Consider the following 18,954-nt stretch of genomic DNA (forward strand, 5'->3'; position numbering starts at 1 on the left):
CAAGGTTTTATGGAAGTTGGTTGGGAAAGGAAGAGTGGAAGTTGGGAAAATTCTTTAAGAAAACCAACCATGGGAAAGTTTCCAGAACTAGATGGTACAGGTATAGTGTTGCTCTCTGGTAAATGTTTAGTGGAGGATTTACATGGCATGGACTGTTGCTAAACAATGCTGACAGCCATAAACAATCCTGCAGCATAAAAGGAAGGCAGCGGTATTTCCTGTTTGTTTAGTGGAGCGTTCATTAAAGCAGTATGGATTTTTTCTCTAACTTTAAATTTCTGTGACATCTGTCTGACCGCCAAGGCAATCATAACCACACTGACATCTTTACTGTCTACAGCAATGAAGAAAATAAGAATGTTAGTAGGGACAAACACAAACATTAGGACTGTATTTTTGAAACTGTCTTGATGTATGCAAGGAGACAGCAAAACAGAACTGGATGAAATATACCTTCAACAGAAAAATTAACGTCCAACTCTGATGTCTGAAATTATGACACGAGTACAGCTGTATTAAATGCTGGTGAATGGAGCACCCAAGTCATTAACCACTATCGCAACTATTTTTCCTGTTCAGATCATCTTATTTCTCCTACTCTCTACACATTGTCCGGCTGTCATTTAATTTCATTTGAAAGTATGTTTCGTGTTTCAAGTTGCCACCCTTAGAATTTCCTTAAATATTCAAACGCCACCTTTTTTTAAACAATAAACGTTTTTATCAAATATCACTTATGACATAGGCAATAATAGATTTACATAAATGAAAACAAACCATATTGACATATTTTTAGTTTCATACATTATGCATCACTTATAAGCTACCTGTTCGTTATCAGTCAAACCTTACACATCTCATTCAAATTCTTATTATAAACCTCATCAAACGCCAGCTTTTAATATCTGGTGTATGAGTGGGGTCTTTTCCTTTTGAAGCTCGCACTCCTCTTTTTAGCTTCTCTTTTTTTTCCATAATATTAACACCAAAATTGTATTCTGTCCGTTTTGTTTTCTTTTCTTCCAGAAAAGGCACTGAATATAATGTTAATTGCTGGTCTAACTCCAACACAATACTGGTTCGGAAACTATACGATTCCGGTCTTCACGAAATAAGGCATTCACTGTACAGTCTTTCACGTAAAACTATCTCTTGCATTTCGGAGGCCTGAAGCCTGCAGAATTCCTATCGTGTATCCACAGCAACGCAAGTAGTATAGGGGAAAAAAATCAAAAGACATCCCTGAAATACAGGGGTTTGTACATATAAATGGGGGGGGGGGGGGGGGGGGGCATAGTTTTAATTTTATGTAATTTACAAATAAACAGGGTAAAGGGATAAAAGTTAGACAGTTTATGTTTGTAACCATGGGATTTCACAGCCGCCCACATTTTGTTTCTGGCTGACCCATGATGACGATGAGTGATGCTGGTCTTTTACAAAGTACGATCACAGTAAAGTTATGTCATACCCGCTGCAGCTAGGATGTTAATGCTGATTCTTGCACAATTAGTCACTAACACTATTAACGCCTGATAGGGACGCTGCAGCACGCCTCGTTTCTTCAGTAAGGGCTGCTCCCACTGCTCTGCAAGGTCATGCTCCCTCTTGCTGTCCGTCCTTCAAGAAGTAACTCCTCCTGAGAAACCATAACACTCGTGAACTGCTGCCATCCTGACTATTCAAGGATTATTTCGAAACCTGCCCTACCCGAGTGGAATAAATAATTCAACTGAAAAAAAAATGCTGATGTCAGGAGTCCAGTGCTGCAGATTGTGAAATGAGGGCTGAGCTGCTCGGGTTAAACCGATCATAGGTACACATTTATTTTCTGATCCCAGATGAAGAAACAGTCACAGAAATGACAACCCCGATTGCTAAAGTCCTTCTCCTCTGCCTTCTAAGTGAGAACCTTTTTTCCTTCGTGGAACTTAAGCCCGTCCGATGCCCATCGACGTGTACCTGCACTAAAGAATCTGTTATTTGTGTTGGCTCTTCGTGGGTACCACAAATCACTCCCAACGACATTAATTCCTTGTAAGTGCGTCCTGTAATTATGTGTACAGCATACAATCTGCAGTTTTATTATGTGGTTAGACTGCATTTGTCTAGTCACATGCTTATCGGCTTTTCGCTGTGTAGGATTTTTGTCTAAAATAAATGCTTTTAAGGCATGTCTTTGTTAAGACTCAACAGACAGGTGTGAATGTCGCCAGTATTTTCATTACATAAACAGATGTAGCGTCTGCACAGTTATGGCTGGTAGAACATCACTGCAGTGTACAGTAAAAAAAAAATTTTTTTTCAAAAATCGGTTAATTATATTATTTGATACTGCAGTGCTGTAAGTATATTACCAAATACCTGTTGTTACGCTGCTGTGTACAGTTTTATTAACTTGGAAGTGCTTGTGACTGGGTACCGTGCAGGTTGTCCCAGCTAGGTATTTCTAGATGTTATGAAAAGAATGAAAGTTGAGTTGATGTGGTTTCTTTCCTATGGAAACTTCTAACACGTCTTGTGCAAACATGGTTAATGATTGTGGTATAACAAAGTGTCAGGAAGGTCCTTTTATCAAATGCAGCATGAAGCAGAAATACGAATGGATTAATGACTAGGATGAAATGTGCGTTATTTTGTGCTAAGCACTAGCTAACACAAAACAAATGTGTTTAAATGATGGTATTGCTGCATAAATGCAACTTGTTTGGTGAGGTCAATTTTTAGTATGCTTGTACTGACCGCGGTCTAGAGAAATAAACAGAATATAGTAGATGCCTCCTTATGAAATAGTCACATAAAATTAGTTAATAATATTTTACCTAAACTCAGTTGGAAAGTAGTTCAGGAACTTAACAATGCTTCCAAGCACATTCCAAAACGTGAGGCTGATGAGTGCCTTTATTCATTCATCCTGGCAATTAAATTTTTGTTTGTGATGTGAAGCAGTTTTAAGATGCATTGCCTTAAAACGGAAGAGCGTTGTTTTGTTAGTGGACAATGTTAGAAAGTAGGCAGTAAAGCTAAGTATAGGTGCTGACTTTTGAAGATAAGGTAGTATTCAGTAGTGTAAGCAAAGGGAAAGTGCTGGTGGATTTATTTTATTATTTTCAGTTATGCAGACCACTAGACTTAAGTGCATCCTTTCTGTTGTGACAGGCTGTGGAGCACTGTATAAATAACTTGTTTAGTGTTACCCGCGGTGGTGGTGCTGCGGTAGCGTTGTCGCCTCACAGTAAGACGCTGTTCGGTTCGGTTCGATTCTTAGCTAGAGCGTCTACTGCGTGAAGACATGCGTGAATGGGCGTACCTTCGTTGAAGGTTGTGCGTCAGGGCTGGTAACTCGGCACGTAAAAATCAACTACCAATAATTAGCGGACCGGAGTTCCGCTGTGACGACTCCTAACCGGGAAAAGCCAAAAGACACAAGTGTTACGTACTTTGTAAAAATTGGTGGGGGTGAACATTCTCTGAGTTTTGAGGAAAATCCTTGATGTTGCTGTGTCCCTTTTGCATTGAAACTGAGGTCACTAAATAATATTAGTTATAGTTGTAAATGTGTAATGAATTAATTATTCACAAAATGTTAGCAAAAGTTGTCGTATCACATCAAACTTCTAAGTGAGTATTACTCAAGTTTTAAAATTGTCCCTGATTTGGGGCTTTTATTTTTGATTATAGTCAACTTTATCGCTGGTTATTGTATGATTAGAAGACGCATGGCTTGAAATGATATGGATGCCATGACTTTGCCTATGAGGGTGGAGACATATTGGGTTTTGGGGAGGGGGTAATGCTGATATCGCTGTTGTTGCATTCGTGGGCAGTATCACATTTATAATTGCATTTTGTTAACCATGTTAGCTGGTACTGGGTAGTGCCAAAAGAGGACAAACAGAGAAAACATTCTAATTTCTAAATAAGCATTGCAAGTATACAGGTATATTTTGTATACACACACTAATAGTAATATAGAGAGCTGTATGCAACAGGAAAAATTGGTTAAAGGCATAGTCTAATGATAAAGACATTTCTTTTCAACCTGTTATATAGTGAAAAAGCAATGCAGTATAGCAGAAGTTGTAGGATACAGGTGATAAAATGTAGTTGCCGTTTGTGGCTGGTGACTTCAGTAAAATATGGGACTGCAAGGGGGGCATTTGAATGGGTGGGGCTGGTTGATGAAGGTAGGGTAGCTTCAGAGCAGGGTCACCTTTTGGCATATTTATATTGAAAAACAAAAAAAAATGGTCATATACCACTGCGTATGATAAGCAGTTATGGGTTCATAGGTAAGTACTATGCAATCAGTCTGCAGACCATTATAGGATCATAGGATCATCAGAGGCCCTGGGGCCCTTACAACCCTAGCCAAAAGTTTATCCCCAAAAAGAAACCTCAGTCAGCACCTGTCGCCCTTGTCAGTGAGGGACACAGGTAGAACTCCTGGGACAAATCTTTGGTTTCCTATCCACTCATCAAGGTTGCGCTTGAAGAGGGTAAACGAGGTACCCTGTGTGACATGTATGGGAAGTCTACTCCAGAGATGGGGCAGCCTCTAGGAGACAAACCTGTCCCTCCAACAGGTTTTCTTGATGTTGGATATTAGATTTATGCCTTTCGAGCAGGTAATGCACAAGGAGTTAGACTTATGGATATGGAGCATCTCTAGCAGGGTAGGGTCCGCTATTGCCGTGTAGGCGAGACACAGATCACCTCTGAGCAATCTGTATGATACTGAGTAGATTGATAGTGATTTGAGCCTTCCGCATGAGCCTAACTCCCCTGTACCCCTGTACAAAAGTTCCCTCCAGCGTCAAGAAGGGCAAGGGAAAATTTACCAAGGGAGAATCTGGGCCTGCCCAACCAATTGTCTAGGCTTACCTTGAAAGTAAAAAGGATGCTACTCTGTGTGACATCTAGTGGGCATTTGTTCCAATGGTGAGGGATGCACTGGTCTGTAAATATGTCACACCAGTGTGTCGTATCTTTTGATGAAGGTTTTGTCTCTTTAACCGCATGTTTGAGGTACCATTTGTTCTGTGAAGGAATAAGAGTTCAAAGAGGGTTGGATCATTCATGGCTCTAAAGGCTAGAAAAAGATCTCCATGGAGGAATCTATGATAGATTGAGTACATGGTGAATGGTGACAGTCTGTCCTGATAACAATTTTTGAGGCCACTGATCTTTTTACTTATAAATCATTAAGGTCTTTCATTCTGATTGATATGTTTAGTCAATTACATGCTAAAAGGTGCATTATATTAAAAAATGGGGTGGATGAGATTGAAGTAAAGAGGAATGAAGTCTTTTTGGATGTTGAAGTATTTTTGGATGTAATGGAGATGCCTTTGGAAATTAGATGAGCCGTTTAGGTTTTCTGAACTACTGTGGAGACATTATGGCCAAGTGGTAAGGAATTACCAACAAGAGTGCCTAAATCCCTTGCACTAGTGTTTGATTGAAGGGGTGTATCACTTGTATGGTATGTGAAAATGTTTTGTTTACCAAAATGAACTATGCGACATTTTTTTACATTTAATTTGAGACAAATTTTCTTGCATCAATTGTTAACATGGTTTTACCCATGTTGGAACAAATCTGAGTCAGTGAAAGATTGAATAGCACCCAATTTACATTTGTCTGCAAAATGGATAACTGTAGGCTAGGAGTGTTGGTCTGAAAGTATGAAAAATAGATACCAAAAAAGGAGAGGGCCCAACACTGAGCCCTGTGGTACACCACTGATGCGTTTTTTTGTTTTATAAGTGGCACCTGTGACTCTAACCATGTGGATACTATCAAACAGCTAGTTAGCTATCCACTGTACAACATAAGGATTTATGTTCATATTTACAAGTCTGTCAAAAATGCCTGCATGGGGAATACTTTCAAAGACCTTGGCTAAGATCCATACATGTTGTATGTACTGCTCAACAGCTTTCATCTGCTTTGGTTACTTTTTTCATAGGTTCATAGATCAGTCCTAGGCTTACTCCACATGAGAATCAAACCCTCTACCTTGTATCTGCAAGGTAAACACTTTAACTGTTATGCCAACATCACACCATTTTCTTACTTTGACAACCCCAAATTGATGAGGATCAAGGGTTAAGATACTTTCAATGTCCAAATGAATGAAGCCCGAGATAATGTGCTCCATAGCATTACCAATGAGGCTAGTGAGACTAATGTATCCATGGTTACAAGGATCTGTGGTGGGGCCACCCATGTGCAATGGCATTACACTAATTGTTTTCCAGACTTCAGGAATGTAACCACTGGAGAGGCTTAGATTAAAAAGGTTAAGTAGGGATCATACAAGCCATATTTGACACTGATAATCAGGCAAGTTGGTATTTTATCAGGACTCATGGATAAGGTGCTCTTAACTTTTGAGAGGGCTGAGAGAACTTGTTCCATAGTAATTTGAGAGGGAGACTGGGATTGTGAAATCTGTGGAATGGCTGTAACTGTGGATGGAGTAAAATTTGCACTAAATTTGTCAGCTAGGATTTTGCCTATTCCTTTTGGTCAGAATGTGAAGTATTGTAGTGGGCTAGCTCTGAACATTGTTGTGTGTTAGTTCTTAACTTTCTAATATATTTAAAGAATGATTTGTACTTGATTTTGGTTTTAGTGGGCATTTTAAATTCCTGCTTAGCTTTGAGTTTCCTAATGGTTCTCCTGAACTCTTTACTAGTTTGCTTTAAAGGTAGCTGGAATGAAATCTGTCATTAACATTAAGCAATTTCTTTCTCTTGCTATGTAATGTATTTATATGGTTATTCCACCATAGGGTGTTATTTTTAAATTTCTCATTATATTTGCTGTGGATGGGGCGGCTGCAGTGGTGCAGCGGTTAACGTTGCCGCCTCACTGCAAGAGGTTCTCTGGTTTGATTCTCGGCTGGGACGCCTTCTGTGCGGAGTCTGCATGTCCTCCCTGTGGTCACGTGGGTATCCTCCGGGTGCTCCGGTTTCCTCCCACATCTCAAAGACATGCAGTAGGTGGATTGCACACTCTAAATTGGCCCTAGGTGTGAGTGTGTGTGTGTGTGTGTGCCTTCTGTGGAAGGTTGGGCACCAGGCTGGCAACTCGACACTGTAAAACTCCACTGCCAAATCATGAGTGGACAGATGATCTGCTGTGGCGACCCCTAACTGGGAAAAGCTGAAAGAAGAAGAAGAAGGGACTGCCTTATCAAGGCAATTCTTTAAGTGGGAGTAGAAGTCAGAGGCACAGACAGTAGCCTTATCAATGGGATCTATCAGGGAAGTATTACAGCAGACTTTGTTTAGATCATCATGTAACTGAAGAAGTTTTGCTTTTGAGAGGTCCCTAAACACGGATGTACTTGAAGCAGAAGTACCGCAACCTTTAAGGGGAAAGATCACCTGTTTTATAGTCTGACTCAACAAGGGAAGATAACATATATTGAGATGTACAAGAAGTGGCCATAAGTGGCCATATTTGTGAGGACTAGGTGAAGGATATTTGAGCTCCTAGTAGAATGGTTACCTATTTGTAAAAGGGAGTTAAATGTTTATACCAAGAAAGAGTTAGACTTGCTGACTATCGGCAGTATAGGTCAGCTAGTTTGTTGACTGATAGTTGAGGTCCCCAAAGAGAAAGGTTCTGGTTTAATGGAGATTTCAGCTAATATGTTAAAGACAGCTGTCATGCTCAGAAGGGAACGCAGAAGGTATAACTATCTATGAAGTAGTAATTAGTCTTGTTTATGGTGATTTGGATTTCTAGGACTTCATACGTAGTGTCCTGTGGAATTTGTTATGAGGTAATGATATCCCTGGCAAATGCTGATACTCCTCCACTGTCGCCCATAGGTCTGAAGATGTGATTGGGACTATACCCAGGAGTAGAGGGAGTGCTTTCATTCTGACATCATATCTCTGTAACTACACATATGTGAATGTATTCAAATTGCAGGAGAACCTCAAGTTTCAGCATTTTTTTTGTTAAGACTCCTGGCATGCTTTGTGTTTTCTAGATTAGAGTTTACTAGATTGGAATGTCATCAGAAGGACTCTGCCTAAAAAGACACTACGGAGGCAGTAAAGCCTTTAGCTAGGATGCAAAAGCCTTGGTAAGAGATGTGCAGATTATTTCTGGCATAGTGAAAAGGCATCTTGTCTGCCATCTGATTTCAAGCTGACACATACTGGCTCCTTCAAAAATGGCTGCAGTCACATAGCCAATTATTGCTTCTTTAACTCTCAGCATCAAGTTGGCTGATGGCAAAATACCACTCAAGACTAGTGTCTTTTCTGCCTCAGACACCTGCATAGCAAGCTTAGTCATATCCTGCTGCAAGTTTCTCTGTATAGTGCTTCTAAGGTCATTAACCAGCAAGTGGACCATTATTAGGTCATAATCATATTTCTCTGGATGGAAAGATCTAAGAACCCTTATGTCCTGCATTCTGGCTGCAGGAAGATAGCTGTCACCCTGTTTTTATCCAGCCTGTATAGGATGCTGTTCATATACCCGAGAGTAGAGTCACCTATTGCTAAAACATTTCAGTGATTAGATGCAGACTCAATTGGCAGTGAGGGCCCGAAGTCTGCACCTTTGTAACTCTTAGAGGTATGAGTACTGGCTGAGGGTGTGAAGGGTAAAGTTAGGTGTGTTGCTGTGTGAACTAGAGGCTGAAGTTTCTTAGTCTTTAGCCTGGTAAGCTTAGGCAGTGTTCTCTTAGCAACCTTAGCGTAAACTGGTTTAGTAGAATTGCTCTGTGCCCTGTATGTATGTGTGCTGTGCTTACCAAATGTGCTCTGAGATGAAAAGGTAACCAACAAGAAGTTAAGTAAATACTTACACTTCCCACATACTTTATCATTGTGAAGTAGTAATAAAGAATTTTTGGTAAGCATGAGGCAGTTACTACACTGCCACAAAATACCTAGTGTTCTCAGGCTGGCTGCAGAAGGGACAAAAGTTGACTGAGATTCCATATTGGTCAGTGCAGACAAAGGTGTATAACAAAACAAGGTAAGTTAATAATTTACTTGTGTTGTAAGTTGTAATACACAAAAACATCAATCTTCCCCTAGTTACCACAGATGCATTGGTGAGAATTCACGTTTTAAACTGACTAAATGTAAGAATTAATGAAGACAGCAAATCAACTTATTTCCTGCCCCCTCCTTGACCATTATCACAGTGATACTAAGGACTAGGGAAATGGTTTACTGACCAAATGCAAGTAGTGTTGTCCACTACATTGCACTTGTTTGTTTCCAAGAGCATAGAATGGCAGAAACTCTTACAGTGACCACAGTGTCACTGTCTATAGTAATGCTGCACACAATTGCATAAAACCTTCACCAGTGACTACAAATTCAGTCAGGACAGCAAACATCTTTTGATCGACCGTATGTCAAAAAGTATTGACTGTAAGAGTAATGTGTTTCAACTTGGTTCTAACAATAGGAATTAATGGATACTCGCCCAAAGGCAAAGTCTGTGCTTAGGACAGGAGGAATGTCTGATGAAGAATTGCAAAAAATATAATGATGTATTTCAGCTTGTTTCTAGCATCCATAGAAAGACAGCAACTCTGCCTAAAAAAAAAAAAAAACAGATAAGGTGACTGTGGACATATCTGACTGACTATGACAGAAATTGCTGTGCATATTTAGGAATTTAATCATTTCCAGCAGTAACACACAGATATCAGGAAACCCTCTACTGTACCCCTAGTAACTAGAATGGCATTTATAATGGCACTTTGCTTGCCAGACATGTCTGCAGTACTATGTATTTCCTCTTGCTTCCTTGTTTCTAACAGTAATACACAAAAGCTGTTTTCCCTCATTTAAAAAAAAGGAAAAGAAAGGAAGAGGAACTACAAAATTCTACTGTTTGACTGGCCAGATGTGAGCAACATCATTTTTTTTAAAAACAAGAAACATTTTTATTAAGTTATCGTGTATGACATAGGCAATCTTACATTTATATAAATGAAAACAAACCATACTGCCATTTTTTCAGTTGCAGACGTTATACATTACAAACAGGGATGCTATATTTCCAAAATCAGAGGTTGGGACAGCAACTATTTCGAGTGACCAAAAAAAAAAAATTAATAGCTGTTGCTGCAGGTCACTGGACAGCTACTTGAATTCCTCCACACATGTCACGTTTGGATGAAAGTACACAATATTTTGTTCAGGAATCTGTTGCATTAATTCTGATATTGCCTACTATATAGTACTGCTTTTGACACAATAGCCTTTTGTTCTTTCTGTCCCAAATACAGTCAGAAACTTACTGAATGTCACAGAAATTCATTTTTACTACATATATATATATATATATATATATATATATATATATATATAGCTACTCCGAGATGCCTTCCTTTCTATTGGGCCTATAAACATACAGAATCTGAAATTTCACAGCTTTCACTGCACAGAGTACTTAAATGTCAATATTGGGTACTACTGGAAAAGAGGGATAAATGCTAAACAAGGTCAAGTCTCTTCACCTAACCAATTTAAGAACAGGTTCCAAACAAAAAGTTATAACAGTATGTGTATATATATCTATATATTTCTAGGTATGGTTTAACTATTCAGCCAATACTTTCTGCTATAGATGCTCTCTCATACTTACCTTTAAGACTTTATTACTCCTTAATTATTCCAGCTGTTTATCTGGAATCTAAGCCAATCACACACTTTATTATATCTTGACTCAACTATGCTACTGTATCTATAAGTATTTTATTTTTAAATGTTTAATTACTCAGACAACGTAACTAGAACTAAGCTACACTCCTGGGTTCTTAATTTTCCTATCTTGTCATAACACACTAGTAGTTATTCTACTGTATACTCCTATAGCTTGGCAGTGTAGTGTATCCTATTACCTTGCCCGATATATAACCATTCCCGACCTAATTTTAAAGCATGTTTTACTTTATTGTTTCACTGTATATCTGAACCTCTATAATTGTACTGTAACTACTGTATGAAGTATATCACACATACAATGCATACAGTTAGTATATGCACTGCATGCTCTTATTTATATGTAATGTATAGTTGTATGTACTGTCTTTAATGTGGAGTTTTCTCCCCGGGCCTCCTCTGAAAATAGGCCCTTTTGGCCCAGTGGATCATCCCGGTAAACAAAGGCAAGTAAATAAATAATAATAAATAATTGTATGAGACAGTACAAAAACAAGAGTGCAGCTGTGGGAAAAAAGTTACAGAAAACTCAGTCCAAAGAATCCGAATGCAAGTAAGAAATCTAAGCACTCTCATTCTAACTAAATAGAAATGAGAATCTGCAGGACATCGTGGTCACCCTAATAGCAACTTCTGGTAACGCAAAATGCAGTGCAGGAAACAGAAGACTATACCAATCTAGTCAGTTTCAATTAAAATAAAACTACTCAAGAGTGATGTAATGATATTACTATTGCCAAAAACACCTATGCAAAAAATAAACACACGCACAGAATTTCTAACCACAGTTGCTGTTTAACTGGTACCCATGGAAGCAGGCCACCCAGTCAGGTAATTTCAGCCAAACATACATTAACTAGCTGCAGGAGAAAGACAACTGCAAGGTAAAATTCTGGTCATACACTGCTGCTTTCCTTTTGTTTACTGGGTAGGCAGGCTAGTCAATTGAACCTTTTCAGCCATGACCAGGGCCAAAACAGTAACTCATATAGACTATATAAAAACAGACATTAACAAAAGACTTTATAAAAAAATATACAACAAGATTCCAGTAAAACTGTACATTCCAAGTAAGATAATAATTTGCGTGCACACACACACACGCGCACGCACACACACACACACACACACACACACACACACACACACACACACACACACACACACGCACACACACACGCGTACGCACACACATACACACACACACACACGCACACACTAAAGAAATGATTAACCGAAGGTATGTAGTACAAAACACGATATCAGGTGTACATTTGTAAAACAGAATTTGGTGAGCCTCAAATTATGTCCTGCCCAGATTTACTGTCTTCACAATGGTCTATCTTCTATCATGTCAGACATCACACTTAAGTTAACAGTACTTATGCAGTACGTCTAAAATAAAACTTAAGACAGTGAACTGTAAAGTGACATGTGGCAGTTAATCACTGTTTTTGAAGGAGCAACATTCAGCTTCTTTTGTAGAAGCTTCCTTAAACTGTGATTTAAAGTCCTTTAAGGTTTCCCCTCGTACTCTGTAACAGTGAGCAATTAGCCAGAACCTCCTGCCTTGTTACTCATGAAAAGAGACACCAGTGCCCATCAGGCTTACCTTTATAACAAAAAATTCCACACCCTTTGTTAACTTCTAAAAAAAAATGTAACTAATAATCATATGGGAAAAATCTGTACTCCAGGGGATGCTACTATAGCATCAAATGATAATACCAACTCCACAAAGAATGGGACTTGAGAAAAAGCAAAACACTATATTAGGGGTTCCAACACCAAAAGACCCTCAGCAAAGTTATGATTATCTCTCCATTAAAAATGTTCTATTTGTGAACGTCACTGCTTTTAAAGTATCTAATCAAAATAACAACTGACGAACTAATACAGCCTGCTTCACTTTACTTAATCATATTTAAAGCACATAGAAGCACCAGAGTCTATTAAAATGAAATCAAATAATAAATTATTCATCTGGGATAATGACCACAACATTCAGAAATTTCCCGGTACCAAATTACCCCTTAACCATGTGGGTGAACCACGATTAAAACACAACTACAGAAAATAAATTACACTTACTGCCACAAACTTCAGCCTTAGTTCCAAAAAGAATGTCAAAACACAGAGCGCTATGGGAAACTAACATAACTGTGCACAAAAAAAAAATCATTCCTCTTTCTCCCAACAACCTTAAAGGTGTAAAGTTCCGGCTGCAGCTTTATTTGCAAAGATGTAAAGAATTAGATTCCTCAGTTAAATGTGGAACTGTGTTCATAGATACAGTAAGGAGAAACTGATGCATCCAGGAATAGGACTGCGAAGATTCGCAGCTTGATTGATTTCCGAAGTTTGATTGAATCGTAGTATTTTTAATAGGTTCTGTAGATCATTATGTATGTATAGGTTTAAGAAGCTTTCTAGGGGCTTGCAGAAGTGTGTAAATACTGAGCACGTGCGAGCCTGACTGCCATTTTGTAGTTAGCTGTTGAGATGTAAGGAAGTATGTCTTTGTAGTGTGTCTGTTAATCAGTTTGTTTATATTTTATAATGCTGCTATCCATCCTGAAGTGCTTCTATGTAATAAAGCTTATAAATGAACTACCCCGCCTGCTCATCATCTATACTAGAGAGGGGCGAGTGACATGGTGTTAGAAGTGGCATGTCTAAAAGGACATGATGCCAGAATGGAATCCAGATTCCTCAGCTTTGAGACTGAAAGGCACTCAGTTAAAACTGGAGGAATATACAGGAGTGAATCATCCCTATTGCATGTATAATTCACAAAACAGGTCAGAAATGAATTTCAGGTATTAAAACTTCCTCAAAATATTTCTTATTCTCAAAATATGAAACAAGGCATTCAGAATGCTCTAAACTAATTTGTAAGTAACAGAAATATTCAAAATTACAATATATTAACAGAACTATTCAAAATAACTACGGAAAATGTTTGAAATAAAGTCCAAATCGCATAAAATGAATAAAATAAGGGAAACAACCACATTTTTTCACATTAATCTAAACTATTTGAGTTGTCAGAAGTGTATGAAGTGTTTGCATGTTTGTGCAGTATTATAGTACAGTTATTTCACAAAATACAGCCATTTCAAAGCATATTTCGCAAAGTACAGTATTTCAAAGAGTTTATTGTGTATTTGAATGTTATTATAGGCCCACATAGCTTGTTCGTATATATAATTATAGAGGCCATATTTTTCAGTGTGTTTGTGCATAATTTGTTGTCATGGCAGATGGATTTCGAAAACCAGGTCCACTTGTATTTGACAGTAATATTGCAGAGAACTGGAGATTGTTTGAGCAAGAGTACAATATTTTTATACAGGCTGCATTTTCTGATAAAGATGACCATACAGAGGCATTTATTCTGCGTAATTTAGCTGGTTCAGAAGCCATTGAAGTGGAGTGTTCATTTGTATATGCACCTGCTGTCTTTGCAGGAGAGGGAGAAAACCATCATATGGTTGTACTGGCTGAGTCAAGGGAGGACCCTGAGTGTTTAAAATGTAAATTTAGAGAAACGTGTAACCCTCAAACGAATGTTACAATGGAAAGGCACTTACTTTACACAAGGGATCAAAAGCCTGGTGAAACCTTTGCAGCATATATAACTGATTTGATAAACTAAGCTAAAGCGTGCAGATTTGGTGATTTAAAGGATGAGCTGATAAAAGATAGACTTGTGTGTGGTATTAAAGATGATGCTGAGAAAGATTTTGCACAAGGAATCAAAAGCCTGGTGAAACATTTGCAGCATATATAACTGATATGAATATGTGTTTGAAATGTGAGGACATCATTTGATTCTGTCAAAAGGCTTAGGCTCCACCCATTGGAAGTTACAGTGCAAATCTCCTGAGCTTGACTGGAGTGAATAAGTTATAGTAAGTACTTATTTCTTGACTGACAAGGTATATACTGCAACTAGGTAAATAATGGATATAATAAATATAGTGTTGTGATCTTCAGCTAGATACCTGGTGGTGTGAGTATTGGCTGTAGGTGATGGTCACTCTTGATATGATACCCTGATTCCATGTATTAAATGGGAAAAAGGCACTGATGATGATGCCAAACTTAAGCCATTGGAAAGGAAGTATAGCGATCATAGCATATGCTCATTAGAAGATAATAATTCCCCTGTTTTTATACAGAGGGACGTATAGACAGATATTCTTAACTTACAATTGTGGACAAAGGATTTTTTTTCTAAGCAGACAAGTTCAAAAATAGAAAGCACAAAAATGCTAGCTCATTAGTGTTTGAAAAATATCTAAAGCTATTAGCTGCTTTTTTATGAACAAGTGGAAAACTGAATGTTTATAAGTGCAGTAAATTAGTTAGGAAGTATCTGAAGAATGTGTTCTGAGACATTTGTTTAAGAAACATCATGATTATTATTTAAAGGAGAACTGGTACACAGTTCAGTGAAAATTAATTAAAGTTCGATACTGACAGAAGTGAATATCTTTGCAAACAGTTGAATTCCTGGCAGCTTTAGTACTTAAATATTAAATGTAATAGTGCACAATGGCATTTATTCATTTAAGAGTAGCATGTACACGATTTCTTAAGGCTTAATTTGAGTTAACTGAGAACATGTTTTTCATCTCTGTGAAGGAAATAGAGATAGGACAGGGACAGATGGTGTCTGTGCAATGGGAAATAAAGAATCTAGTATGTTTCCAGCAAGATTAAACCTAACTTTAGAATAATTAAAGCCTGTGATTGTAGCTGTTGTTTGAAGCAACTGTTCCTGTACAGAGGAGTAACTGCGTTAAAAGGGGCTGGGGTTTAAGAATATATTTTGTTTATTGTTTATTAAGTATTTTTAATGAAGGAAATAGTGTGGAAATTTTGATATGGGTTCAGAGAGGAGAAGCACTATGTGTGCATGTAAGTTGCAAGTTGGAAACATATTCAAAAGAATTGTCATGCGTAATATGTGAAAGTAATAGCTTCTTGTCACTTTTATCATAGAATGTCAATGGCATTGCAGGTATAGACAAAAAAGTAAATAGTACTGAAATATAAGTGTGGAGTGCAGATAACAATGTTACAGGAACCACATTTGAATAGAAATGAGCTTGTGAATTTGGCAAAGAAAGGACTTCAGGAACAAATAGTAAGCAGAGTATCAAGAAAAGGAAAATGGGGGGGGGTAATAATATGGACTGTAACAGGAGCTCCAATAGTAATATAAGAGGAAAAGAAAATACTAATGGTAGATTTTGGTAATAATGGGCTATCGCCTGGGAAAGAGGATTATACCAGTATAAACTCAGATTCTATCTAAAACTGCTGCTATGTAGCTTAAGAGAATTCTGGGAGAAATAACTAGTTTTCAGTAGGGAATATTATTTTGTGGCTGGGGACTAGAACCCAGTTTGCAGTAGTGAGGATGCATTGGATGATCTAAAAGGGAAAATATAATAAAAGAGGGTAGATGTCTGAAGAAATGTATGAAAATATTTAATGTGGAAGATATGAATGTACTAACAAGAACTCAGAAGGAACTTTCATATTATTCCACAAGTTACAATAACAGGGCTATACTGGATTGAAATTGCATTTCATATGAACATAGATATTTAATTGAATACTTTGAAACAAATCCAGCAAGTATTTCAGATCATGCAGCAATAAAGACTAAGATGATGTAGGGGAATGCATTAAAATGAGACACTGACACTTTCCTGATTATTGGTTAAAAATAAAGGAATTTAAATAATGGGTAATAGAATGAGATGAGAGTTATTAGGGAAAATATGTATCACTTCAGAAGCGAGGTCAAGTGGAGTAGAATAACTGAAAATATTGTTTAAAATATTGCAAAAGTAAGAAATGGTTATGGGGAAAAGTACTGGAAATAATTTAGAGGGGTTGTCAAAGGTTAAAGTGTGAAGACAAGTGTATGGCACCCAAGGATGCAATAAGTGTAGAAGATATATGATTTGTTTTTCACAGAAGTGTATTTTTATATCCTAATCAGACCTCAGAGAATTTTTCCTCAGGTAGACAGCAATTGCCATAGGTGTGATGGAAAAGAAAGAGATAATTAGAAACATGTTTTTAGAGAATGTAATGAGTTGGCAGTTAAAATTTCCCTGCAGAATACTTTGTCAGAAGTGTTGGTGAAACATATGATTGTAACTAAGGAAATTATTATTCTGAGCTGGGATATAGGGTCTCAGTTGCATAGCTATAGTAAAGCCTTGCTAAGTTTAATGCTATTGGCTGCCAAAAAACAATTACTAGAAATGGAAATCAAAATCTAAAACATCCATAACTGAAATATTGAATATTGTAAAGCAGATAAAACAATTGGAGGTGGGATCTTAAAAAGGGAAGAAACAAATTAAAATAGAAAACAGAATTTGTGGAACAATACTTGCAGGGGTGAAATTTAAGGAAAGGCAGAACTTGAGCAATTTACATAGTGTTGGAGTGAGTGGCATTTGTTAATTAAGAAAACATATGTATAATGCAGACAATTAATGAAAATGGTTTCAGTGTTTTTTTCCAGTGGCTGTATATCTGCCTATACCATTGTTAAAACCAATCAGAAAGCAACTTTACTATAAAAAGACCTAATTCAAAATAAATATCTTAAAATTCAAATAAACTAAAGCTAACAAATCCCAATGTAATTCTCTGCATAACACTAAAGTAAGTGAAAAAAATAATACTTTCATTACTTAGAAATGATTGCAACTTATCTCAGCAGTTGAGTAGAAAACCACTCATGTGACACCATAAACACCTGCAGAAACTCTAAACCATTCTTAACAAATTAACTTGCCTGATTACTGCAGCCCATTGATAGTAATGGGAAACAGTAATTCAGACCTCAGAAGACAGAAATAAAAAGAGATAGACTGAATACATTTTAGGTTTGGGGTGTATAATAAATTAAATATCTTTGTACTGTGGGTTTAGGGAATGAACCACTTATCCTGAATTTATCCATCTGTCTGCCAATTATGTATATAAAAATTTGTTTAAGTCATTTGGATTGTGATTAACTTAACACTGTCTAGATCACAATCCAATAGCTTTGACTCAGTGAACTACATGAACGGGCTTTAACATGCATCCTTCAAGGAGCAACAGTCTGCAGTCTGAGTTGATCACAATCCATCCTATAAAAGGGACTGCCCTCCACCTCTCTCTCTCTCTCTAAATATGAACACACATGACAAATGCATGGAATGATAAAGTATATATAGAGTAAACCTACACTCTAGTATGTTAAAAAAGAATAGCAACTTTTATTGGGAAATACCAATGTGAACGAAAACAACAGACCACAGTTTTGCTCAGTGGCTTTATTAGTGTTCATTTTAAGTAATACAAAGCAAGTATTTATATTATCACTAACTTGGTCCATGTGTGCAATCATTTGACCTGCAGATTTACATAAATACATGTTTTAAATTACATTAAAATAAATCGTAATAATGCTTAACCCCATAGTTATTCCATGCAAAACTACTTATTAAAAGTCAGTTTATCAAAGAAGAGAGTAGTCATCAAAGACCCATTAGAATTTATAAACTTAAAACCAAAAGCACTGGATGTGGACAAAACACTATAGAACAGAAAAAACACCATGGCCACTGGAGAAATGAAGTCAAAATAACAAACCGCACTAGCGTCAAACAATTTTATTGCACTTTCATCAACAGACTTCCTCAGAATACTTCATCAAAAAACTTTGCTATCATTTTTATACATGCTTTAATTATCTATAATTAAACAATTAAGTCAAACCAATTAAAACACTTAAAAGCCAATATTTTTCTATAAGAACAAAAATGCCTAAGTCATACAAAAGTTACACTTTTAATCTCTCTCCTTTTAAGAAGCATTTTATATTTATATTTTCATTCAATCCAGGGACTTTGTGAGCACATAATTTTATTTGCCATTTCACCTCAACTGTCTGTAGTTTATTTTTATAGTTCCCTCCTCTTAAGTCATATGGCAAACACTCTATAACTGAAAATAAAAAAAAATCTTAAAATTAGGGCAGACTACAGAATGTTTGTATAAACCATTGTTGTGGTCTTTAACTTTTAGACTGTGTAAATGTTCTTTGATGTGTTTCTCCAAATTACGTTTAGTCATACCAGTATAATAACTAGAACAACCTGAACATAAAACAATATACACTAAACCAGTGGATTTACAAGAGTACCTTTCT

General features: G+C 37.1%; 1 protein-coding gene across 1 annotated transcript in view; it reads left to right on the forward strand.

Moving 5' to 3' along the window:
- Window positions 1–1,317: 1,317 nt before the first annotated feature.
- LGI2 (leucine rich repeat LGI family member 2) overlaps window positions 1,318–18,954 on the forward strand; it is a 478,725-nt gene continuing 461,088 nt past the window's right edge. The window contains exon 1 of the mRNA XM_044062177.1: window positions 1,318–2,037. Coding sequence (XP_043918112.1) covers window positions 1,862–2,037 — 176 coding nt within the window. The 5' untranslated portion in view covers window positions 1,318–1,861. The remainder of the gene's footprint in view (window positions 2,038–18,954) is intronic.

The sequence above is a fragment of the Protopterus annectens genome, chromosome 2.part1 (genome assembly GCF_019279795.1).
Source record: "Protopterus annectens isolate FY-2018-M chromosome 2.part1, PAN1.0, whole genome shotgun sequence".
NCBI lineage: Eukaryota > Metazoa > Chordata > Ceratodontiformes > Protopteridae > Protopterus > Protopterus annectens.